The sequence below is a fragment of the Pelecanus crispus genome, chromosome 14 (genome assembly GCF_030463565.1).
Source record: "Pelecanus crispus isolate bPelCri1 chromosome 14, bPelCri1.pri, whole genome shotgun sequence".
Classification (NCBI taxonomy): Eukaryota; Metazoa; Chordata; class Aves; order Pelecaniformes; family Pelecanidae; genus Pelecanus; species Pelecanus crispus.
Genome location: NC_134656.1, coordinates 3,508,825 through 3,533,445, shown reverse-complemented (window position 1 = coordinate 3,533,445; position 24,621 = coordinate 3,508,825). Strand labels below are relative to the sequence as shown.

The 24,621-nt window shown below is 44.9% G+C and overlaps 2 protein-coding genes across 3 annotated transcripts; both read left to right on the top strand.

Annotated features, from left to right (window-relative positions):
• Positions 1 to 3,066: 3,066 nt before the first annotated feature.
• On the top strand, positions 3,067 to 8,266 carry MRGBP (MRG domain binding protein). The gene is made up of 5 exons (XM_075721157.1): positions 3,067 to 3,289; positions 3,853 to 3,974; positions 4,538 to 4,619; positions 6,271 to 6,345; positions 7,450 to 8,266. Exons 1-5 carry the CDS (start codon positions 3,067 to 3,069, stop codon positions 7,638 to 7,640), a joined length of 693 nt encoding a protein of 230 aa, XP_075577272.1. The 3' UTR covers positions 7,641 to 8,266.
• A 2,451-nt stretch (positions 8,267 to 10,717) lies between these two features.
• OGFR (opioid growth factor receptor) lies at positions 10,718 to 23,483 on the top strand. 2 transcript variants are annotated; one of them, XM_009489241.2, is made up of 8 exons: positions 13,067 to 13,140; positions 15,602 to 15,646; positions 16,391 to 16,453; positions 16,771 to 16,855; positions 17,258 to 17,336; positions 17,816 to 17,882; positions 18,192 to 18,340; positions 19,884 to 23,483. In XM_009489241.2, the coding sequence occupies exons 1-8, from the start codon at positions 13,120 to 13,122 to the stop codon at positions 21,253 to 21,255; spliced, it is 1,881 nt and encodes a 626-aa protein (XP_009487516.2). In that variant the 5' UTR covers positions 13,067 to 13,119; the 3' UTR covers positions 21,256 to 23,483. The 2 variants fall into 2 exon arrangements, with proteins under 2 accessions (XP_075577270.1, XP_009487516.2); XM_075721155.1 differs by lacking the exons at positions 13,067 to 13,140; positions 15,602 to 15,646 and adding an exon at positions 10,718 to 10,945.
• Positions 23,484 to 24,621: the final 1,138 nt, after the last annotated feature.

The following is a 24,621-nucleotide window of genomic DNA, read 5'->3' as shown; positions in this document are numbered from 1 at the left end:
CTAACACATGGTGTTCTAATATAATGGCAGAAATAGTTGTAGCCATATTGCTTATCCCAGAAAGCCAATGCTTCTAGAGAGAATGCCAAAAGCTGGGCATATTTCTCAGTTGTTGCAATGCCTTATGAAATATCAGATCACCTTTCCCAGGGCACATGACCTGATCCAGCAAAGGACTGAGCACCCCGAGTTGTTATAATAAGCAGACCAGGTTTCTAAGGCTGAAAGCAGCCTAAAGAGTGGGAAGAAAAAGAGAGGAACTAAATTGTGCATGTCTTAATTGCCGATGTCTGATTAAAACCAAAAGTAACATTTGAACTTGAAGAAGAGGAGGGTAAATTTTTCAGAATCTGAAAAATCTATGCAATGAGGGGGGGGAAAACCATCTAAAATATAAAAAGAGAAAAATTTAACTCTGGTCTGAATCCAGGTAGAGGCTGTCTGTGGCATTAATATAGGCTCCCATATGTTTCCTAGAGGCATTGAGAGACAAGGAAAGGTAATTATTTGTGACTGAAACAAAACAGCAGACAGTTTATGGAAATACTCTTCCTGTTGAATTAACATTATTGTACTGAATTACATTATTTTCATATGCCATTGTACTTTCAGAGGTAGCCATATGTTTTTTTCACATGCTGTTTCACATGCTACTTTTTTTACTCATCAGAACTTAATGACATAAAAATTGCTATCTGAGTTGGCACAGTTATTCCCCCTTGATGATAGTCTTTAAGTAGAAGCGTAATGTGACAGATGAGAGTGCTGAAGCTCAGTGTTTCACACAGTCTTAAAAATAATTAAAAAAAAAATATTCCTGCAAAACTTTGAAAACTATTCTATGGGGGAACAATTTTTCTACTCTGTAATTTATTTGCTTTTCTTTCTTCCTTCATTCTTCTCCACCTAGAAACATGTGTATGAAAACAGGAATTTAGTTGTTCAGGAACTCATTTACTCCTGCTGTGCAGTCATCACAGGAAATCATAACCCTCTCTTTTGGAGGCAGCTTAAGACTAGGTAGCAGCATAGATCAAATAAACATTGGAAGATTAAACAGCTCTGAGAGCCATACTGGATTTAGGGCTGGATTTAACCGGAAAAGCATGCAGACTTGTATTCGAGATCGGCAAAGTCTTGTCGATAGATAATTTTGGCTCAAAATGAGGAAAGCAATGTGAAGCCTGAGCTATGTAAAGGCATGTTCAGCACAAGCAGGACACGGGTACAGAGGTGACAGCAGGCAGAAGAAATATTTCTGGAGATTCCTGTAGTCTTGATGCAGAAAAGTCATTCCAGCAAGATCTCTGTCCATCTGAACGAACCTCTCACAGAAACAGTTATTCCTGGAAAATGCCAACAGCATCTAAACCAGACCGGAGTGAGCGATTCCTTTCCATTTTGAGAGGCTAGCCTGAACCCCGCTGGAAATGAGGATTTGTATCCAGGCATCCACATCCAGGATCCGCACCACCAAGCTTCCCAAGGCTTCACACGTGAGGTTTTGGGTTTAGCTCATTTCAAATGTTTACTTAATGTTAGATTAATTTGTTTTGAGTATAAGCATTACATCAAGCCCCAAAGAATGATACGAGTTAAGTTAATTCTTTGAGTATCAAAGGTACAAAAGGTTTTCCATTTCAGAAAATTGCATCTTTCCCTTCCTACTTTTTATTATTTGGATGATTTGCATGAAAATAATGACTCTGCCTGTGAGTCGTTGCCCCCACCGCTTTATTATTCCCTCAGAACAGTCATTCTTTGTGTACGATGTCATTGTTGTTTGCTACTGAAATAATTTTAATGTCACAAAAAGGATTAAGATTTCAAGTGAGAAGTGAGCAATAGGAAAACCTGATCACCTAAGCAACAGAAGCCCTGTTTCATGCCTGTGTCTAATAATACCTAGCGAGGCAAAAAAAAAAAGGGAATGATACGTTCTCTTTCTTCCCAAACAAGATGTTTTCTTATGCCTTAAATGATGGGCAAAACTGGTGGGTTCTGTATTTTTCAGGCATGCCAGGCGTAGTTATTTGTTACGCATCATGCCAGGTTGATATAAAACGATCCCGATGTGACAAAGACGAGTGGTTTTGGGGGGGTTGCAGCGCTCGGGACCCTTCCCCAGCGCCTTCTTCCACCTCGGCAGCTCCTTGCGCCAGCGGCCGGGCCGCGAGGGCGAGCGCCGGGGCAGCCAAGGCTTCCCAAGCCTCCGGCCCCGCTCTGACCTCCCGGAGCCACATTCCCGACACTCTGCTCGTCTCAGGTGTAGAAGAACAGCCCTACGGAGGCCATCCGTAGGTCGGTCTCTTCTCCCAAGTAACCAGCGAAAGGACGAGAGGAAATGGCCTCAAGTTGCGCCAGGGGAGGCTTAGATTGGATATTGGGAAAAATTTCCTCACGGAAAGGGTGGTCAAGCTTTGGAACAGGCTGCCCAGAGAGGTGGGGGAGTCCCCATCCCTGCAGGTGTCCAAAAAAAGGGCAGAGGTGGCACTCTGGGACATGGTTTAGTGGGCATGGGGGTGTTGGGTTGATGGTTGGGCTGAAGATCTTAGAGGCCCTTTCCAACCGTAGTGATTCCTGGTTTTACTTTCATTAAAAAATAACCCAGCCACCAAGCCAGGAAATTAATTATTCCTCTCCCCTAAACTGGTTTAGTGGTGGACTTGGTAGCGTTAGGTTAATGGTGGGCCTTGATGATCTTAGAGGTCTTTTCCAACCTAAACGATTCTACGAGCCTATGATTTGGGATGGCGGCCTCGTGCTGCCCCCGGGACCGGCCCAAGAAACCCTCAAGCTCGACACGGGAGGATGAGAAACTTCTCGGGGGGTCCCCGCGGCCTCGCCCCGTCCCCCGGGGGCCGCGCTGCCCGCCCTGCTCACGCCGCGGGCGCTACGAGCGCCGCGGGGCCCAGCCCTGAGGCAAAACCCCGCGGCCCCTCCGGCTGCCCCGGCAAAGCGGCGGCCAAGGGCCCCCGCCCCGCCCCGCCCCGCCCCGCCCCGCCCCGCCCCGCGGGCCCCTCTTCCCCGCCGGCAGGAGCCGCTGCGGGCGGCGGCGGCGCGGCCATGGGCGAGGCGGAGGGCGGCTCGGCCGGCGCTGTGGAGAAGCCGCCGCTGCCCGCGGCCGGGCCGGGGGCCGCCGCCGCGGTCGCTGCCGTCGTTGCAGCTGCCGCTGCGGCAGCCACCGCCGCCCCGGAGCCCGGCGTGCCGGCGGAGGAGGCGGTGGTGGTGTGGAGCCCCGAAGTGGAGGTTTGCCTCTTCCACGCCATGCTGGGCCACAAGCCCGTAGGTGAGAGCAGGCCGCGCCCGAGCCGCGGCCTCGAGTAGCGGCGCTGGCCGGGGAGGAGAACCAGGCGCTGGGCCCGGAGCGGCGGGGTCCGGGCGGGGGGCGGGGCTGGCGGCCCGGCCGCGCTGCGGCGCTGCCCCTCGCGGCCTGCGGGGCCCGCTCCCGCCGCGGCGGCGGCCGAGGGCCCCGGGCTGCGCCCCAGCGCGGCGGGGCCGGTGGGGAGGGAGGCACCGTGCCCTCCCGGCCTCCCCAGCCGCCCCTCCTGGCGGGCACAGGGCCAGCCCTCCTGCCTCCCCGCTGCCTTCGCCTTCCCGACTTGCTGCCTTATACTTCTCCAGCCTCTCTAAAGGCTCCGACTGCGGCCCCACGTCCCCAGTACGCGGTGGGGCACCCTCAGCCCCTCTCCAGAACAGCCCCTGCGACGCGGGGTGAAGTGTCAGCCAGGCAGGGCTGCCCAGATTGCCCTGCCTCCCTCCCATCCTGTACGATTTCCCTGTGAGGACAGGATGGTTTTTTGTTTGTGTGGCGTAAATAAAACTGTTAATTGCACTGAGTTCTTCCCCCAGGTGTGAATCGCCATTTCCACATGATTTGTATCCGAGATAAATTCAGTCAGAATATTGGACGGCAGATTTCTTCCAAAGTGATTTGGGACCATCTGAGCACCATGTATGATATGCAAGCTCTTGTGAGTATAAAGGGTTGATGCAGCCATGTTCTTATAGTCCAGGAGTTTTGATAGGTCAAAATCACTGGGCCTGTCATACCTTTCACATTACTGAGAATTACGCGTCGTTCCAGTGAGTTGATGGGGTTTTCCCTGAATAAAATTACGTTAGGTGGGAGACAATAAAACCTGCAGTGGTTTGTGGTGGTTTGGTTTGGTTTTTTTTTTTTTCCGTGCTGTGTTCTTACTGTGTTTGTTAAAGTTGCCTAAATGCTGATCCAGCAGATGTTTACATAGGTACTCAAGTGTCAAATAAGGAGCTTATAGTGCAAATATTTACATAAGTTTGCCATGTTTGGGTGCCAGAAATGATCTCAAATGATCATGAGTCGTGATCTCAGGTATCTTGACCTTAGTAATCAGTTTGACGTCAGGAGCCTCCTGATTCTCTGATGTCGCAAGTGTCTTGTTAGGAATTATTTAGCTAATAATCGCATATAAAATAGAACTTGAGATTGCATTTCTAAATCCAAATTAAAGTTTTTACTGAAGTCATTCATAGAGATCTTTCTTTTCTTTCTAAGCACGAGTCTGAGATTCTTCCGTTCCCTAATACAGAGAAGAATTTTGCTCTTCCTGACGAAATGATTCAAGAAGTGAGAGAAGGTAAGGTGTGATACCAGTCTCTTGTTCTTGGTTGCTTTAATCTCATCTCAGAACGGGTAGTTTAACAAAACTTCCCCCAGAAAAGAACATAACATGTCAGTGCACGGCCATTCTTTCAGACTGGTGTGTGAGGTGCATCGGGAAAAGGAAGCGTTAAACAGATACAAGTCTATCGCAAGAATTTTAATCATCTGACTGAAGGGAGCTGCCAGGGAAAGGATCACACTGCTTGTGCTGTTCATATTCTCATTATCAGCCTCTGTGATTGACCACTGTAGGAGACAGCCTAGCAGGAGAGGCCTTTGGTCAGATTCCACACAGAATTTCTCATATTCTTAAATATGATGTAGATGGGATGCTAATATAGCACAAACAGGTTCTGTTTATACCATTTAGATTCAACTTTGCCTTCTGGGTATACGCAGAAGATCCTTCTTCACTGATACTAGTTTACAGAGTGAAAGGCAAAATGTGATTCTTTGGAAGGTGATTAGTAGTTTATTGTGGGTTCTTTGAACTTTGTTGAGAGAACTGTAATATTACATCAGACCATAATTTTTGCTCAAACACATGATCTGCACACTTTAATGCGGTTCATTTTGAAGCAAGATAATTTTTTAAAGAGTAGGAGCTATAGAGCTGATGAAAATAATGTTTTCTACATTTAATTTGTATATCATAATATTTCTGTGATAAAATTTTCTGTACCAATGATGATGTAAGGCACTTAAATAGCGATTCAGCTAATGTTTAAAAATGTACCCCAGGAATATACTTACTGAACAGCACAGTTTCAGTAGCTGGAGAAATTTGCTTTTTGGCCATGGACTTGCACCTTATGCTGGTATAACCATCCCATTTTTAGGCTATTACTTTTTTTAATAAGGTTCATATGTCTTATTTTTAAAAACATTACTGATTTTTAATGTCCGATGATAGATTTTTCCTGAGTTTTTTTTCCCTGTAGTTGCATTAAAATTGATTGAAAACAAAACCAGTATGAAATGTTCAGAGGCATTTGTATAGATTCATGGTGGTTTCATTGCACTGTAAAATCATCTCTTTGGGTTTTTACCTTCTTGGTACCTGGTTCTTCCAAATCTTTCTCACTCATAAGCCTATCTGTATTGTCTAATCTAATAGAAATGTGCAGCAGTTTGACAGAAGTCTCAGGTTGAGCAGTGAAAGCTGGAGTTTCAAAGTTTAGCTATATGTGTGTTACTTAGTACTGTTATCCGGGGTAGGAGCTAGGAAGTTCGAGCACCTGCCAAAGGAGTTCTTGGGAGATTTTAAACTACAGTGGAATTACTAGGTACACTAAACTTTACACTAAAAATTCAGTGTAAAATCATAATATAGCTAAGACATTGCAATATGTTTTGCCTATTTAGCATTTCACTTTATTCCTATTAATAATTTCAGTGGAACTTGCTGACATGAGACATCATCTTGTTCAGTGCTTTACATTATGCTCCTACTGTGCCTGGACCGTTAGTTATGTTTCTCACAGTGCTGAGGAACCTTTCTAAATTACGGCTGAGTGTTGCACTATTTGTTAACATTATGCATATATGCTGAGGCTACTAATCCAGAAAAAATACGTACGGTTCTTTAAAACCATCTAACCATTGCCTAACAATCCTTTCTGTAGGAAAAGTGATGATAGAAGAAGAAGTGAAAGAGGAAATAAAAGAAGAGATGGAAACACATGCAGGTCCAGAAGAAGGTAAATTTGTAACTCTCTACTGTGTAATACGAGATTAAAAAACAACTGTAACTCTGAGAAATTAATGTTAAAATGTAAATCCTAAATATGGCGTACGTTGTGATTTGTATTCAGACTTAGCATATGCTCATGCCAAGAACTAGAGTAATTTAAGAATGCACAGAGCAATTAAGAATGCACAGTTGCCAATATCTGACGCTTTGAAAGATTTCTCCTTCGCTCCTAATGCGTATGTGCAAAATTGTATGGCTTTGGAGTTTTTTGGTTTTAATATGTACTTGACAAAACCCTGGGAGTCTGAAGTAATCTAAGGATCTCAGAAAGAAAGTTGAGTCCGGTTTTAGTGAACCTAAATACTCTGTGTTGGGATCTTTGTAGTCCTGGGGAAAAATAGGGCCTATAAATCAAAAAAGCTTGAAAGATTGTATGCTTAAATGGGAAGGCGGGCAGAGTGTTTTTTATTTTATTTTATTTGCATTATCTTGCTGCTTTTAAAAATAAGGCTTACTTTCCTAACACTTTGCTGTAGAACAAAGTCAAATGTGTACAGTAGAGATCCTGCTGTTTACCTTAACAGACCAAGCCAATTGTTAACTATATAATCGTAATTAATTTCGTAACTCATTTCGTAATATTTATATCACAGAATAAGTGGTGTTTTAAGATTGAGTGTAATAAACTATCTAAAAATGTATTTAAAAAATATATTAAATTTCAGATTTTGGGTGTTCAGTTTTAAAATCTATCTATAATACCAAATGTAATGACCATTGCCGATTATAAATTTCATAGATTGGTCCTATGTTCTGTAAGTGTTCCTATTAAGTATTTTAATTTTAAGTGCTGTTTAATTCCACTTACTGAGTTTCGTTTTTAGCCTGTCAAAATACATGCCTGTGTTAAAGGAAATAATAAAAGCAAGGTGTGCCTTTCCTACAGAAGATTTTTCCTTTAAAAGTGAAAGTAATACTTAAATGGCGGATAAATATGCTGAGACTTGATTGGTTTGAAAAGTTTTACGTGATATAAAGAAATTTGATGTCACTTCTTGTTTGCCTATGTGTATGACTCTGATCTGGAATCATTACTTTGATCCTATTTCAGTTTTTGCACCCTCTGGAAGTTTAGGAAAAACAACTGAAAAGCCAAGCAGCAAAGAGAAAGAGAAAACTTCATCAGATTCTGGGTCCAAAGAAGGATCTGATAAGAGGAAGCGCAACAGAGTCACTGAAAAGGTCTTAAACGCAAACAGTAATCCTTCCAGTCCAAGTGCTGCAAAACGACGCAGAACATAAAGCAAGCTGTGAAAGAGAGAAGTAATAAACTGGAACGTGAGGAGGGAACAGTAAAAACAAGTAGCAGGATAGTTGCTACATAAACTTTTGGGGAAAGGAAAAGATATCTGAGCCAGGTATTTGAAGAATCTGCACATTGGTTTTATACATGCAGGACTTTGGCTGTCTTTCCTGATGTGTTCTCTCGTTGGCACCGAGCAGCTGAGCGATGGCTGCCGACTCGGCGCTGGGGGAGAAAGCCGGCAGCATTAAGAGCTCACGCGTATGTAACAATTCCGGTGGTTGCATTTCAAACAAGTAACGCACTCTGTGTCAGCACGGTTCATGAAGCAAGTGCTCGGTGAAACACAGAGCCTCAGTTCGTGAAGAGCATAGGTTATTTCTATAAATTTTGGGTCGTTTTTTCTGCCTTTGCTTTGTTGCTGTCTTTGAATACTACAGCCCCTCTGTGGGTGATGTTGTTTGGCCATTTTACTCAGTGCAAACGTAGCGTTTGTATCAAATGTCTGAATTTGTTGGTTCAGTAAAACTAAAATTCTTTTAAATGCAGATAACTACAGAGTTGAAGTATTCTTTCGCTCTTTTTGCTGGAGGAACCTTTACTTCTTTCACCCTTAGTGACGTAACATTTTAAGTTTATATACCGTAAGTGAAATGAAAAAGATAATGCCCCTAGAATAATAATTAATAAGTATCCTAAATAAAATACCCAGTGATGTCACATGGTTTTGTAAGGGATCAGCTGAGCTGTGCATGAACCTGGAGATGTTGCTTCATCCGTTTTGTACTATAGTAGTATATAACAGTGGGGTTTGTACTTTGTTATTTATTTTTTTAAAGCGGTTTTAGTAGCTGTTAATGGAATTGGTATTCCAAAATGTTTTGTTCTACAACTTCAGAATCTTCCATTGTAATGCTTTTCTTTTATACGCTAGAATATTAAGATTTGAGAGAAGTTACTATTTTTGTGTTGTGAAAAGACGGACTGCAATCAACAAATACATGTTAAATGGTGAATGAAGTAGGTAGAAATGTTACCGAATTTGTTTCACCATATTAACTGTCAGTTAATAAAAAGAATTACTTCTTATCAGTATTGCCCTCAAGGTGAGAAACTAGGAATCTACTAGTTTTGCTTTTATTCTAGGTACGTAGCCAAATTCTTGTCTGCCTTATTTGCTTCATTTGTTTTATACCAAGAATAAATTTGACTTGTCTTTATTTTATTAAACAGTAATTGTTGAGTAACTTGATTAAAACTTGGCCCAACTTATTTTGAAAGTTGTGTAGGTATCTTGTGTCTTTAGTGAAATTGGTCAAAAGTGCCTACCTGGTGGTTTTGGGTTTGGTTTTTTGTTTTTTGTTGGTTTTTTTTTTTTTTAACTAACTTTGGATCTTAGGAACTACTACCCTGTTATTTCTGTAAGTTGATAAGAAATCCTGACCTGCTGTCAATAGGTTGCTGTAAGTTCCCAAACTAGAGGATTTTCTCTGTTCTAACTAGCATAACGCAATTGTGAAGTACTGAGTTGAGAAGATGAAGTTTTTCTTGCAGTCTTTTGGAAGCTCGCCTCTTCACCCTCTCGTACGCCCTGGTGAGCTCCAGACGGTCAGAACTCTGCCGGGGCGGCCGCTGTAGCCGCTTTTACAGTGTGATGCAAGCTCGCCGTTCTAGGGTCTGGAATAGTGGGGCATAAACAAATCCCGAACCAGAAGGTGTGAAATGTCAGGAATTCCATGCTGTGCTCCAAGCGATAAGCCTTGCAGAAGATGACCTGCCCGCTGGAGAGCTCCGTGGGGCTCCGTTTGTGGGAGAGATGCTACGGGTGTGTGTCAGGTTTTCTGGGTGGGTAGGAATCGAACTTTATAACCTCATGTGAGGAAGCTCCTGGTTTTAATTTTGACATTTAAGAAAAATGCTCAGATTAATTTATTTGTTGGTACTATCCTGTGTGGAAGTTATAATTGTAGGTCGCTTACCGATCTGTCGCCTGGGTGCTGAAAGATGAATGCCTCTGTTCATTCTTAAGGAAACAACAAAACAAAGTGCTGTTTACTTTGTCGTGACCTACATAGGCCTTGGCCATGAAGTGCAGATTTTGTAACTTTTGAGTCTGGTGGCCCCCTTTTCATCCGAGAGATCTAGTCTACATTTTTTTTCCTATACCAATGAAATGGTTTTTATAGCTTGAAGTAGAAATGTTCAACGTTAAGGGGCACCGCTGCACTCTCTCAACACCATCCTTGAAGCAGGGAAAGTCCACTGGGATTTCACAGTCAATCCAGCAATATGGATTTTTTTTTTTTTTTTTTTTTTAAGGAATTTGATGGTTGTGAAGTTAAGACATTTGGAAAACATAAATGCCTTAAATGACCCGAGCGCTGCAGCTCTCTTTTCCTCCCTTCCCTTCCACGGAGTCGTGGCTCCTGGGGAAGATTGTTGGTTTTCTCATTTTTCTGTAAGAGGAATATTGCCTCGTTATATGTATGTTTTTGCCCGGTGAGTAAGTTAAATGCGCACGTCTTGCTGGGTCTTCGCTCGGAGGGGGAAGCTCCCACCGCTCCGCGTCCTCCAGCAGCGATCGCTTTGCGCGGCCTGGCGCGGGGGGCACAGCCTGCGGCCGGGCCCCTGGCTGCTGCCCAGCGCCGGCGTGGGTGCAAAGGAGCAGAGTCCCGTTTCTTCCTTTGGTTTTCTTTTTTTCCCCCCCTCAGCTGGACACGACGAAGGGCAGGATCCCTGGGGAAGCGGCGGAGCCAGGGGAGCCCACCCGGGCGGCCGGCTGCATGAGTGGAAGGGGCGCGGGGACCGCGGGGCGGGCGGGCGCCGGCCAATGGCGAGCGGTGCGGGCGGGCGCCGGCCAATGGCGAGCGGTGCGGGCGGGCGCCGGCCAATGGCGAGCGGTGCGGGCGGGCGCCGGCCAATGGCGAGCGGTGCGGGCGGGCGCCGGCCAATGGCGAGCGGCGCGGCAGGAAGGGGGCGGGGCGGGGCCGCGCTTCCGCCCCCCACGTGGCCGGGCTTTGTGCGGGGCGGGCGGCCCCGCCGCCCCTTTCGCTTTCCCTTTGCGCTGCCCGCTCCCATGGCGGCCTGCCTCGGCCTCAGGATTGCGGAGGACGAGGCGGAGGACGAGGCGCGCTTCTGGATTTACGACTCCACCTGGGAGGACGAGGAGGAGGAGGAGGATGAGGATGAGGATGGCGGCGGCGGCGGCGGCGATGAAGGCGGCGAGCCGGCGGGAGCGGAGGCGGCAGGCGGGGAGGAGCCGGTGTCGAGCTGGGCGCAGGGCTCCCGGCAGAGCCAGGTGGGCGCCGGGGGGTGCGGGGCGGGCCGGGGTGGGGAAGCCGCTTCCCCCGCCTGCCCCGGCCGCCCCCGCCTCCTGCGCCGCGCCCAGCGCCGCTCGCTGCCGTTCTCCGCTCGCGCAGGCGGCCGCGGGGGTGTCGAAGGGCCGGACCGGTGCCCGGGGAGCTGCCGGAGCGGGCGGGACGCGCCCGCCGGTGCGGCTGCGGCCGGCGTGGGTCTGGCCGGGCCGCTCCTCTGCCCTCGGCGCGTTCGGGCGCCTTCTCGCCGGCGTCCGCGCTCACTGTCGGGAGCCCGAGCAGCTGGAGGCGCTCGCAGGAGGCCGGAGGGGCTTGGTCGGAGGGGCTTGGTCGGAGGGGCTTGGTCGGAGGGGCTTGTCCCGGCAGCGAGCCCTCGCGTGCAATTCTGTCCTCATCCTGGAGCCAGTCCTCAAGGGGATGAGGAGACCCGAGGCCCTTTCACTGAGCTCTGGGGGTGGCGAAGGCAGAGGTGCGCCGTGACTTTCTGACCCAGAACTTCTATTACACTTACCTTTCATTGCCATGAGCTGGGGTTTATTATGCTTTCTTTTCATTGCCATGAGCTGGGTTTCCTCCCCACCACCACCACTCCCTGTGATCTGGCTACTTCATCCCACAAACACAAATTCTGTCTTGTGTCTGGCACCTGCCTGCTCGCCCCATCCCGCTGGCCGCTGCGTTTCCCGTTAGGACATCGACGTGCTTCAGCAGCTCCTTGCTTTTCAGTTTTTGTGTTGGCGTCCTCATCTCCGTACGGTGGCCTCTTGTACTCCTTCATGCCATCAAGAAAAAGCCATCTCCTAACCTCTGCTCGCTCTCAGAAATGAGCTGTAACTTTTTATTCCTTTTAGACGTGGTTTTTTTTTTTCTAGGGAGCATATTATAAAGCAAGTCTGAAAACAAAAAAGATGCACTGATGGTTTAAAAGCTGCAGGTATGTGTGCAGTGACAGTGAATGAGGTAGTGCTGCAAAATGTGAACCCTCATCTCCGGTGCCCTAAAGTAATGTTGATTGGAAATAAAAGGAACTCGTGAGTTTTGCCTGAGGTTCCTATCTTTAGCATAAATGTTTTTGAGTTTGAAATTGAGTGTCAGTAATTTCTTCTACAGCTTTGCTTTGGCAAATGCAAAACTCTCTCTGCTGTTCAGTCTTTCCTGGGTCAGCCAGAACACACTCCGGTCCTTTAACTCCTCCCCTTTTGGGGAAAAAGAAACTAATCCTTCACTTGAGTTTCACTTCAACTTCTTATCCATCTTCTTAGAATATAAATAGGCAGATAAAGCTGTCTAATTCATATACTTTTAAAGGCGTTTAAACTTTAATTTTTTTTATAAGCATTAAGTTCTTAACATAACCTCCCTTTAAAAAAAAATTTTTGCGCAGCGTAGTATTCCAAACGCTCGTGACTTCCCGCAAAAATACGCGCTCTGTCCTTTGCAAACAAAATCAAGGTGTCAGTGCAGCAGATGGATGTGCTCATGCACGTCTCTGCATCTTCGTGGAGTTTGCTGCGGGGAGCGTAGCTAGGCCTGAGCTGTGCACGTAGATCTGGAAAGGTCGCGGGTATTTCAGGCGGAATAGTTGTAACGCTTCAAGGAAGAGGCCGGGATTTTGTTTGAAGTGAATTGCATTGTTTGAGGGCACGCTGTCCGTTTTCTTTTGTACGTGGCTGGAGTTCCGGTTTTGTGCACAAGTTTTAATGCCTCTAGACCATTCAGATGATTCTTTTTGAATGTGTTTGTTCTTCATATGTGTTTTTTTTTTTCTTAGAGCAACTTCTGGATTGTGACAACTGTAAAAGCAAGGACCGTTTTTTCACTCCAGTGAGTGGACTTTTCGAACTTTGCCTTACAAGGGACGATGTTATCCTGAGACTTACAGCCCGTGGAATATTGTTCTGCATTTTTAAAGAGGAGTTCCTCCTTCAGTGAGGAATGTGTAGTCCCCTCTGCCTGACAGTGCCTGAAAATTTTTTAAGCGCAGTGAGCATGAGTACAAAAAGAAACAGTAAATCTTCTGCTAGCCATTTGTGCCTTTACAACCTGCCAAAGGCATGAATCGGTTTCCAAAACTAGTTCCTACTTCTGCTTATATGACACTAATTCTCATTCTTCTCCCCTCAGATGTATACCTAGATGGTATACTTCGTTGCTGAAGCTGCTAATGTCTTTATTCAAAACTGAGGTTAGAGTTTTTTTTATTCTTTTCACTACACACTTTCAAAACCAACCTAAAATTCTACATTTATCTTTGCATCTCACCTGTATCCCTGCAAATACTCCGTATTCGGGGTCTGAAATTCCTGCGGCTGTGTCTTTGCAGCTCTTTTGCATTGCGGTGCTTTTAGCTTCTAGGAGCAAGCGTTGAAAATCTTGGCGTTTGTGCTTATTTTAAAAAGGTTATCTCTTAGCCTGCTGTAGCGTATGGGGTCCATGTTGCGCTGCTCAGAGCCACATTTTAGTAATAAGCCCTGTAGTTCTGCGTCCTCCTAACTCCATCAACAAAAGGTTTTGATCGCCCTTCTAGTATTCAATTGTCTTTCTCATTCCTGTGTCTTGTTCACAATCCACGCGTTCTTTCATCCCTTTCGGTTGCAGCTGGTTCACAGTTTCCAGCCAAATATTGTTTGCGTTACCCTCTCCTGGCTTTGTTCTCTGCTTTCCTCATGCTCTTTGCATGTTCTGACTGATGCGTTGCAGCTTTGGAGGGAGAAACCCACTTGGATTGCCTACCAGTATTGTGAGAAATAAGGGGGGTTGATTTATGTGTACAAGTTTCGGTCTTGCAGTTTAGTTTCTCTTTTCTAACCTGGAAAGAAAAGGAAGGTTATGTTTCTGTGTGGCTTAAATAGAAGTTTATAGAGACCCAGGAACAACACCTGCTTGGAGGGAGGGCTGAGTTTTGCTTTCTTTGCTTCCCCATCTTATTCTCTTTAATGCTGTGCTCCAGAACGCCTTTCTGCCTGGACCTAGCTTCCTTCTAGACAAGCCTTGCAGCACCTTGCACCGCGGTATTGCATCTGGCTCTGTGTCTGCGCTTACTCTTCAGCAAACCACTTCTTTTTCAAAATATGGAGCCGGTCTACCGTTAGCCTGTCCCACTTGACTGTGTTAAAAGATATTATTTCAGAACGTTAAGAATATCTGGAAATTGATTCTTCTGTAATTGGGAACAAAATTTTCATTAATTCCACAGTATCGGAGTTTCATCCTTGGAGTTCAAAAGTTATAGTCAAAAGCATCCATGAATTTCAAAGTGCTAAATCCCAGTCTCTGCTTACATCTTCGACAAAAGAATAATATTGATCTGTTCTGGCGGAACGTATTTCTTAGTCTTGTGTCTGCAGCCACTTTTTTTCCAAATGTTAGCTGTGTAGCAAAGCTTTTTATAGTTGTGTGCATTTCTGCAGTCTGGGTAGATTCTGGGGATGGACGGCAGCTCTAATCCCATATGGGCCATGTGGCTGTGGGAAGTTCTGCCACCTATTTTGGTCTGTGTTGTCATTTATAAGGTGGAAATGTGTTGCAATGTAGACAGGCATTATTTTAGGTCATCACAAGTTATTACATTTAAAAACCAACTTGAGCTATATTTAATTCCTGTCACCGAAGTATGGGGGACTCATAGTGTGTAAATGTGTATTTAAAATGTAATTTTAAAAACTTCTGCGTTGTTGACCTCCTCCTGTGGATAAAGCTTTGATCTTCCAAATGCTGTGCATGCTTCATAAATTTTAAGTATTAGCAATCAACAGGGCTGCTGAATGGATGACTTGATTACAACAAGGTGTTAAAGAAATCTAATCCAGTTCCTGCCTCAATAGTTAATGAAGTGGTGATCTGTGTTCACTGTTCACTAGAAAGTGGTTTTGGGTTTTGTGTTCCTCTGGGCAAACGAGTTTAGGAACTATCAAATGAAGTTAAAAAATAACTTGGGAGAGCATTTGCTGCTTCTTTCTTCTAAGTTTCCTAAAACGCTTATTTTGCAAGGGTGTGCACATCTTATCTCTGTTTCACAAAGCCCCTGCTCTTGCTGTGAGCTGGTGTTGAAGGCTCTGAGGGCACTGTGCTTCGCCTTGGGTGGGTCCTTTTATTCATGAGCGGTCTTGTTCGTTTTGGTGGTTCTGCCCTGACAAAACACTTCCAAGCGCTTTCATGATTTGGGACAAGATGGTTCAGCACTTGGCAAGATTAAACCTGTCTGTGTTGCTTGTGAAGTGTAATAAAATCTCTTATCATTGAGGTAATCCACTGTTAAAAAATAATATACTTCACTTAAAATGCATTTTAAATTAAGTCATACTTGCAACTTCTATTTCTGTGAAGTTCAGAGGAAGAAATGAAGCTGTTCTTTGTGATTTCTGTCTAAATGCTACATTTGGAATGAATCTAGCACATCTGTGTAGCGAGGAGAACCTGGCACCTAATTGTCAGGTGGACATGGCACCACAGGTTTTTCTCTATAGCAATTTGAATTGCCAATAAAATCAAGTGAATTCATCTGTAACTGGGTAAATCTGTCACTTGGCAACTAATAGGGGTCATGTCAGTCACTGCTGTGGGTATTCTCATTTCGTATATATTTTTGTATTTTATTAGTGAAGTTTGGTTTCAAAATGTTTCAACTAAATGCCTTTTATTTGTAGGAACAAAGATCAAATTCATCACCGCTGTCTCAGAGGCATTTTCAGGTAGGATGGACATAAAGTTTGGTTATGTGGAGAGAGGAGGAGTAATGATGATGATGATGATGATTGGAACGGAAGTCCAATAAAATAAATATCTCATGTGACCATGTGGCTCTATTATTGTCCACTGTCGAGATCAGCATGGTGATAAACCAGCAAGGCTGCTCTTGAGCATGAAGCAGAGTCGATGAAAACTTTATTTCAGTAATGTCTGCAGGGAATGGGAATCTTGAACTTAAGGGATATTTCTGCATGTTAAATTCTACAATTTTAAAGTCTGATCTCTGTCTTGACGAGGGTATGTAGTGACTTGGAGACAGATAGGCAGGCAGGGCTTAGTTTGTCTTGTTTTAAAACCTTCGAGTTAAGGAAGCAAATGACATTTTACTACTCAGGATTTCCAGCTAGTTTTGACCATTTCTGTAGGAAAACCCAACTGGGATAAAAGATCTGCATAAAACATGAAGGCCTTGATTAATAAGACTAGAAAGAAAAATAAATGTTTTGGTTAAAGGAGATGGCGTGAACTTCTCTTAGTCCAAAGTTGGCTTCAGGAGTGCAGAGAAACACCTGCAGTAACAAGCTGGCTGGTTTTTGGGGGTGCTGGGAGAGCAGGGTGGAGGGCACAGGAGAGCGATAGGCAGGAGAACATGTGTGAGAGATGCTGAATTCAATCAGTGGGTTATTTTTTTTTTTTTTTCAGTAGACAGCTTTATTCTGGATCTCTGATCTGGCTCTTTTCTCTAGTTCTCAGGCAGGCGCAACTGGAATGCAGCAAAAGACTTGCAGAGATACAGACATCATTACCCGGTACGGACTAAATAATGATGCGCATGCTCTTGTGGCTCTTCCTCATCACACACTAAGTTTAGGAATGCTTTCTGGAGTTGAGGGCACCCTTTTGTCTTTATATTGACAGGCTTAGAACCTTTAAAGGATTCATCTGTGAAGGAGAAGGGATGATGTGCATGTGGGTGCATCAGAAACAAGCTGTTACTTCCCAAAACACATTTCAAGGATTTAGCTTGAAATGTTTAGGAAATGTGAGGGAGAGCAAGGAGAAGTGTTGAAGTGAATACTGCCTTTTAAAAGATTGCTGCTTGTTGATTTCTTGTTCTCATCTCCAGGATTTGGTAGAATCAGAAAATCAGGAGGAAGAAGAGATGTGGAACTTAAGCTTTTATAAAAATGAGATCCGTTTTTTGCCCCAGGGTGAGTACCTTGTGTGGTGACTGTTCGGTGCAACTTTGCTGCAGCTGGTTGAATTGGTGAAAGAGGAGCTTGATCCATGTGGGACAATTATAAAGAAAAAACAAACCAGACAAATAAAACCCATCACCAAAATGAAACAAAAAAGAACCCCGAACAAACAAAAAATCCACCAAGCATTTCCATTTTAAAATGTCCTTATTCCTGCCGTATGTTCTTTAATTTTCCGTTTGGTGGTAGGAAAGTAAGGGTTTTTTCTGGCTTACCAGGCTGGTTGTCTAGTTAGAGAAGCTAATGCCTGTATGCGAACACCTGGCTCTGGATGAGCCACCTTGGGTGACTGGCTAACTTTAATTTTCATTTGGTGTCATTTCTTCTTGCCTGACTTTCTCCTTTTCTTTTCAGGTTTGCATATTGAAACTCTGCTTGAATCTTGGTGGGACAACTATGAAGTTCTGGAAGAAAACCATTCTTACATACAGTGGTAAAGTGTCTGCAGGAATATAGTGCCTCTCTTTAGTTGTGCCTCCTAAAAGAGTCAGTTGTGTCTGTGCTCCCTTCCCAAAAGGCCCAGAATGACTCCTGAGTGAAACCTGTGTCCACTTTATTGAGCTACATTCTTCTAGAAATAATGCAGTGGAAATGCTGAAGACACAGGGTTCCGGTGCAGCTGTGGCAATAGATCTCGGTCACGCTTGGTCTTACGGCATACTGCAGAAAAGAGTATTAGGGCAACGAGAGAGATCCAGATAAGCCAAGTATGTTGTTATCATTGCCGCGGATAATGCTTTTATGGAAGGGATTTATTTGTCGTATAGTAAACTGCTTGTCTGTCCATAAGGATGTGAGGAAGAGATGCCTGTGATATCACAATTTTTGGAATCTTTTTTGTTTTAACAAAATAAGTACCCTGAGTTAGATGTCATCTTTGCTCATCTGGGCTGAAAATTTCTTTCCCTTCAGGCTATTCCCTTTACGTGAACATGGGATGAACTGGCGTGCCAAGCCACTCACGTGTCAAGAAATCCAGGTATTGAAAGCTTTTGTCTTTTTTTCTTTTTTTTTTTTTTTAAAGACCTGAAGGATGTTAGGATTTTCCCTAAATGCCTTATATGTGAAGTCTAGTTTTTTTCACATTGCTTCCTTGGGGCCCTAGTGTGAACAGAGCTCACTCAAGCACTGTTAAGCATTTGTCTGTCTTGTGTCTGCCAGTAGCTACACCAGCAAATGAGATGTTTAGTGATATAATCAAGCCTTGTTTATAATTCAGGTGCCACTTAAACTGGTGCAGGTAATTAGGGAGTTGCACCTTGTATTCATTGGTCTGTCTTGTTTTCAGGCCTTTAGGAAGTCCAAGGAAGTTATGCAGAGGTTTAGACGTGCTTATCAGCTCATGCTGAGATTTTATGGAATCACTCTGATCAACGAGGAAACTGGAGAACTTACGAGAGCAGAGAATTGGGCTGAACGATTTCAAAACTTGAACTGGTGAGTCTCTGTTAATACTGCTGGTCATTTACTGCTGGCCAGGCACTTCTTTGAGAAGAAAAAAAAAGTCAAAGTCAAGAAAATCCTCAGCCCTTGAGGAATGGAGGCTTTTGTTGATAAAGAAGTTAGCTACCTAAGTATTTTTAACTTGGCTCAGCCTCCGACTGTAGGTCATCACACTGTCTGTCACTTTAATAGGTGACAATATAATAAATAAGTAAACCAGCTGAGACTGGTTTTCTTTTGTATCTGGTACAGCTGTTAGCAGCAGGCATTCTTCATGTTGGTCTCCTGAAGTACGAAATACAGACTTGGAGATGTTAAAGAGCTTGTGTTTAAAACCGTATTTTAAGCAGGAATCGCTGCAACATTTTCACAGGTAGCCAGGTTGCCTTTGTAGTATTCTGTTAAACTACAAAATAGGAGTGTTTCCATATGCTTCCCTGATTGTTTATAAAGCTGCCTTAATGTGTGTAAAATGCTTTGAATCCTTGGTTGAAAAGTGCTCTGCAAATTGATGGCAATGTTTTTATATTATTGCAGGTCTTACCACAGAGATAGTAGTGACCCTTCATATTCCAGTACCCATAATGGTATTAACAAGGGCTCTAAATGGACTGGGCATACTCACAAAAGAAAAACCAACTTGAAGACTGTCAAGTGTAAAAACAAACAACCAAAAAAGCTGTGTCTAGCCTAAGTCCCTAAGGCATGAATTTCCAGCAGCATCCTTACATACCTGTATTTTTACACTTCTCTACAGGCTTACCATGCAGGGACACTGTCAGAGACATCAGGGACAAGATATTGGACTGCGTGGACTTGTGTGTCTGACCCAATATCGTGTCTGTTCATCACCCACCTACTGGTGGGTGATGCAGAAAGCCAGAACCTTTCCAAGCAGTTGAGATGATTAATCCAAGCAGTCTAAGAAGGGCTAGGGAGGTACGGCTAAAGGCAGACAGCAGCAGTAGGTGCTTTAAAAGTAAGCCTGCCTATACTCCCATCTGCATTGTCAAACGGTCTTTAATAGATCAAATGGATCACAGTCAATAACTGTGATGCACAAAACATTTGGCAGGTACCCTGGGTGTTCGTTGTGACTTCAAACTTGGACTTCAAGCTTGGACTGCAAGCTTTTTTATTAGGAAAAATTTCTTCACGGAAGGGGTAGTCAAGCATTGGAACAGGCTGCCCCTGGAGGTGGTGGAGTCACCATCCCTGGAAGATTTCAAAAAACGGGCAGACATGGCACTTTGGGACATGGTTTAGTGGGCATGGTGGTGTTGGGTTGATGATTGGACTGATGATCTTAGAGATCCTTTCTAATCTTAATGATTCCTAGTTTTTACTTTCATTATAAATGATCCAGCCACCAAGCCAGGAGGCATGGGGTTGCTACTTTACCTTTAATTGGTTTAGTGGAGGACTTGGTTATGTTAGGTTAATGGCTGGACTGGATGATCTTAAAGGTCTTTTCCAACCTAAACGATTCTATGATTCTATGACTCACTTAACAGCATTGCTTATCTGTTTATTTCAGGTTTAGCCACAACAATTTGCGGATTACACGCATCCTGAAGTGCCTGGGGGAGATGGGATACGAACACTATCAAGTGCACTTGGTAAAGTTTTTCCTAACAGAAACTCTTGTTAAGGAGACATTGCCAAATGTCAAGAGAAGTGCCTTGGATTACTTCCTGTTCACCATCAGAAGCAAACAGAAGAGAAGAGAACTAGTCCACTACGCTTGGCAACACTTCAAACCTCGAGGCAGCTTTGTATGGGGACCGCACGAGAAACTCTTGAAGTACAGAGCGCGCTCTACCGAGTCACAGCTGCACAAAAAGGATGAAGATAAACAGGAAACTCCTGGTAAACAATGTGATGATTCTGTGGAAAAGGATCAGAACCGGTCGTCAGAGGAAGAACAGAAAGCTGGAGATGCTGCAGACATGCAGCCTAAAGTGAATGATGAGGATGTAAAAGAGAAGTTAAGTGAATGCGTTTTGAAGGGAGGGGATGGTGAAGAGGAGAAAGAGGCTTCCTTTACCCAGCAGGAGAAGGATTTAAACAGTGAGACTGAAGAAGTGCAGGGTACGGCAGAAAATGATTGCACAAAGGAGAGCAAGAAGAGAAAACTGGATGCAAATATGGCAGACGCTAAACAGAGTGGACCGTTGAAAAGCCCTACTGATATTGAAAACATTTCCCGTAATCTGGGAGAATGTGCAATTGATGCAGAAATCCCCTCCTCGGTTCCACTCCTAAAAGCAGAAGAGGACCAGGAACCACTGAAAGAAAACGATGCAAGCAGCAAAGACTTAACAGTGCCAGAGACCACTGATGCAGCTGTAAAACGGAGGAAAGTTGATAAAAGAACATCGAAAACCAAAACATACAACTTGGCCATAAACCTGAACATGGGGCCCCCTGCCTCTAGTGCCAAGATAAATCCATCTGTTGCAAACACTGAGACTGAAAAAGAAAACGTCAGTGAGAAGAATGCAACCGTGGAAGCGACAAGCGAGAAGAGTTGTGGTGATGCAAATGGTGGGGCTGTGAGACCCCCAGTTGGTTTTGGGCTCCCCAAGACTGGCGGCACTTCTCCAGTAAGTGATGGTTTGGGGTCGAGTGGCGATCAAGTCACAGCAAGGAGCGCTCAGCACCACTGCAACAGCACGCTCCTGGGAGGCAAAAGTGAGGTAGATGGGGTAGAACAGCATAAAAAGGCAGAAGACGCAAGTGAAAAAGGGCAAGCAGAAGTTACAGGCAAGAAACAAGTTCCAGAGAGTCTTGAGGAGAGCGTGGCGTCCGCTTGTCCTGAAGAAGACAGTGCTGAGGTTGCAACACAAAAACCTGAAAGCTCTGAGCATGCAGCAGAACCTGACGAAGAGCAGGTAGCAGCAAAGTGAGACCAGCACAGCAAGGACTCGAGCACGCGGAGATGACGCTGCCCTAACTGCTAGGAGCCAGCTTTAGTGATTGGGATAGCAAAAGTACACGGAAGAATAAACTTCCTTTGGGCTGATCCAGGCTAGCCCCTGTCTGACTTTCACCCTCCCACACTTTTTTAGTCATCTGTAGTAACTTCACTGAGATCCAGCCCTTGGTTACCCTAAGGAGGAAACTCTAATTTAGGCGTCTTCACAGACAGGCTGTGTCCTGTTCCTGTTTTTTATCTGATGTTCGGGACTATCTTGGAGTAACAGGGATTTTTGCACTTTGCTTTGGTTCTGGTATGTCCCCTCTTAAAGAGAAGAGGAAATCTAATGTTTCCTTGTTTGAACTAGTCAACTATTTATTAAATACATGATTTTTAATGTAAGACAGCATGACCTAATTTGCCAGGCCTTTCTATTACCGTGTAACTTCTATTTGTTATTTTGAAAGGCTGTACCTTCCCAGGAGATTTATTCCTGGCAAAGTTGCTGTGTGTCTGCTTCCTAGGTCATAAATGATTATTTTTGTGGCATTTGCCTGAAAGAGATGAGTATATGCGTTTCGCGTCATGTAAGAGTGTAGCTGCCTCTCCTCCTACAAAGAAGGTAGGTTTGACTTTAGACTGGGATGAAATGCGTAGTCGGAACGTATCGCTGGCCAGTGCTAACCTTTGTGTGCAGCTACTGTTCTCTAGGGTGCAAAGAGCTGATGAATCGGTTCCATGTATCCCCTGCAGAAGTTGCTTTGTGTAGTGCTTGCTAGAATTGAGAATATGAATCGTCTACTGGTTTCCAAGAGAAAAGCGCTCAGACTTAGCATAAAGCTGTCTAGAGCTCTTCTTCCCCAGGTTTTTCCATCGCTTTCAGACCCTTGATAGTCTTCCACAGATATTTCTGTCCACCACTGGTTCCAGGGCCTGCCTTCCTCAGTTGCCAAAATGGAACAAGTATTGGTCATTGCATCTTTTCAGACTCTGCCGTTAATCTGCAGTTGCCTGTGGGGCTGGCTTTTCTGCAGGCCCATCGCATGAAGTTAGATGTGTCAAATTTAACCCACTTCCCAGTTAGGGCAGGCCTGTTTTACCATTAATGGTCAGCGTGTCAGACGGTGAGGGCACGTTAGAGTGCAACGTGTCTGGAAACCACTGGGCTTTGTGGAGCAGTTAATTGAAACTAATTGGAGGGGGTACGCTTGTCTGGTTCATTTATCTACAGCCCTCAAGAATTTACTTTCAGACCTTGCCAGCTATTTGCTTGCCTTAATGTTCCTGACCTCCCTGTTAGCTATTCTGCCTGACTGATACGGTATTCAACCAAGTCTGAAGGAGCATTAAACAATTTAGCCCTTTCGTTCCTAGAGATTTACAACAGAGGACCTGTTTCATGAAGCGGAGGAAACCGTTTCCAACAGCCAGAAGGTCTGGACTTGCTGTTTGCTCAGAGTGTTTGTTTTGGTTTGTTTTAGTTTTGGGGTTTTTAGGTCCTGTTTGTTTTGTGTAGGAGATGGCTAGAGGCTTGCCCACCTTGCCAGAGAGCAGATGCATTAGCCTGTGCAATGTTAATGTTTTTCCTCTCTCTGCTACAGCTCTTAAGAAGCTTCATCTTTCAAGGAATTTGATCGGTGACTTGCCTTCCCAGACTGTAGGTCCTGATCGAGCATGCCACATACATGTGTGTGGGAATAAAAGTCTGCAAGTTTAACATCTGATGTTCATGGTCACACATGTGCTGGAAAAAGGCTTTAATGTTTTTAAAATACTACTTTTTTTTTTCCCTTATTAACAAATGGAGTTAAATAGCCGATTAGAACACACTGAACTGCAGATACAAATACTTGAAGATGTTGAGTGAAAATTCTTTTATGAAAGATTCATAAGAAATTGTTAATTGTGGCTTTTGTACAGATTTATAGTAATTTTCTTATTTAATGAAGTTTTCATTGTGAATATGTGCTCAGTTGGGACAGAGATCATATATCTTGTTACAGTGATCTGTGGTTTGTTTTTGTGTTTAAGAGGATTTCACTGTGAGCCCTAGCGTGGAGAGCTCAAACCAAACCGTTCCCCGTCACCATCAGGTTTAGAGTTTTGGCTGTAGGTGTTTGCAGTGAGTTCGCAGGACGTTTTCCAGCACTCGGAGCTGTATCACAGAGCCTGTCACATTAATGTCACCTATTAAAGCATGACTTTAATGCATACCAGTTTCCACTTACGGGGTTTTTTTTATCTTTGAGGGCAGGACATGACCTTATACCTGCCCCAGCACTACCACACCCTGTACCCATCTGCCGTTGCTTGGGCACCTCCAGCGCGTGGGTGCGTGGGGCTGTCCAGCGTTCCCAAGCGGAGGTGTGGTGGGCTCACCATGAGATACACCTGCTGCCTCTTCCATCTGGAGATGACGCTCAGTCTTCCTCCACCGCTGTAAAAGGTGGCCAGTGAATGTTTGTGGGGAAAAGACACCCGCCCACATGCTTCTTGTTTAATGATGTGCTTTGAAATGTTTCAGTGTGCCCGGTCTTGGCTTTGTGCTGCCATCCTCCCAAGCGTGTCTTGTGATGCTCTGTAGAGCAAAGCAGGACTTTGCTTTTGAGCAGCTTTTGGGGCTCGCAGGCAGGAGGGCAGCTGCCCGGCCTGCACACGGGGGCTAAACTAGCGGGCCTTTTCCTTCAGGGCACAAGCACAGGGGTGTCTTTGTGGTGGTGATTTCTGTAAGATGCTGCATCCCTTCAGCTCTGCTCCCGCTGCCTGGGGACGTGGAAGGAGAGGAGGACCGGCCCTCCTCCTGTTCTCTGGGGGGGGGCTTGCAGGTGAATACCCCAGGGCTCTTCCCTTGCTGGCCATGAGCAGGCTCCGCTCGCAGCAGCCCTCCAGTCCCCGGCGTGCTACGAGCCGCGCGTGGCCGAGGAATTTGGATGTGCTTTGCCTTCTCTCTGGCCACCAGTTTCCTCAGTGCGAAGGAGGAGGTACAAGCTCTGCGCGAAGCAGTTCGGGTGACTGCGCTGCTCTCCCTCTGCGGGGTTTGTGGTGTCTAATAAAGCATTCAATTTACTTTGCAGCCATCCAGAGGCATACAGATGCACGCTCCCTTTCTGTCCCCAGTTGCCTGTTCTGCAAAATCTCATAGCAGCTTAGTAAATCTTTGAGCCTTTTATCCCTCTGTCAAGGTTGGTGGAATATTGGCTGCTGGGGAGCTGGACAGGCACACGCTGTGTGCTCATATAAACCTCCTGGCGCAAGGATGCCAAACTGAAATCTGATATTTAATTTTTTAAGCTTTGCTTTTCCACTTCTGCTCTCCTCTTGCTAACCAAATGAGCTGTGTCATTTCAGTCCCGAT

Coding starts and splice junctions, on each gene's coding strand:
- MRGBP (XM_075721157.1), top strand. CDS start 3,067: ATGGGCGAGGCGGAGGGCGGCTCGGCCGGCGCTGTGGAGAAGCCGCCG. Junction 4,620..6,270: donor GATTCAAGAAGTGAGAGAAG/GTAAGGTGTGAT, acceptor TCCTTTCTGTAG/GAAAAGTGATGATAGAAGAA. Junction 6,346..7,449: donor ACATGCAGGTCCAGAAGAAG/GTAAATTTGTAA, acceptor ATCCTATTTCAG/TTTTTGCACCCTCTGGAAGT.
- OGFR (XM_075721155.1), top strand. CDS start 10,718: ATGGCGGCCTGCCTCGGCCTCAGGATTGCGGAGGACGAGGCGGAGGAC. Junction 16,856..17,257: donor GATCCGTTTTTTGCCCCAGG/GTGAGTACCTTG, acceptor TTTTCTTTTCAG/GTTTGCATATTGAAACTCTG. Junction 18,341..19,883: donor CGATTTCAAAACTTGAACTG/GTGAGTCTCTGT, acceptor TGTTTATTTCAG/GTTTAGCCACAACAATTTGC.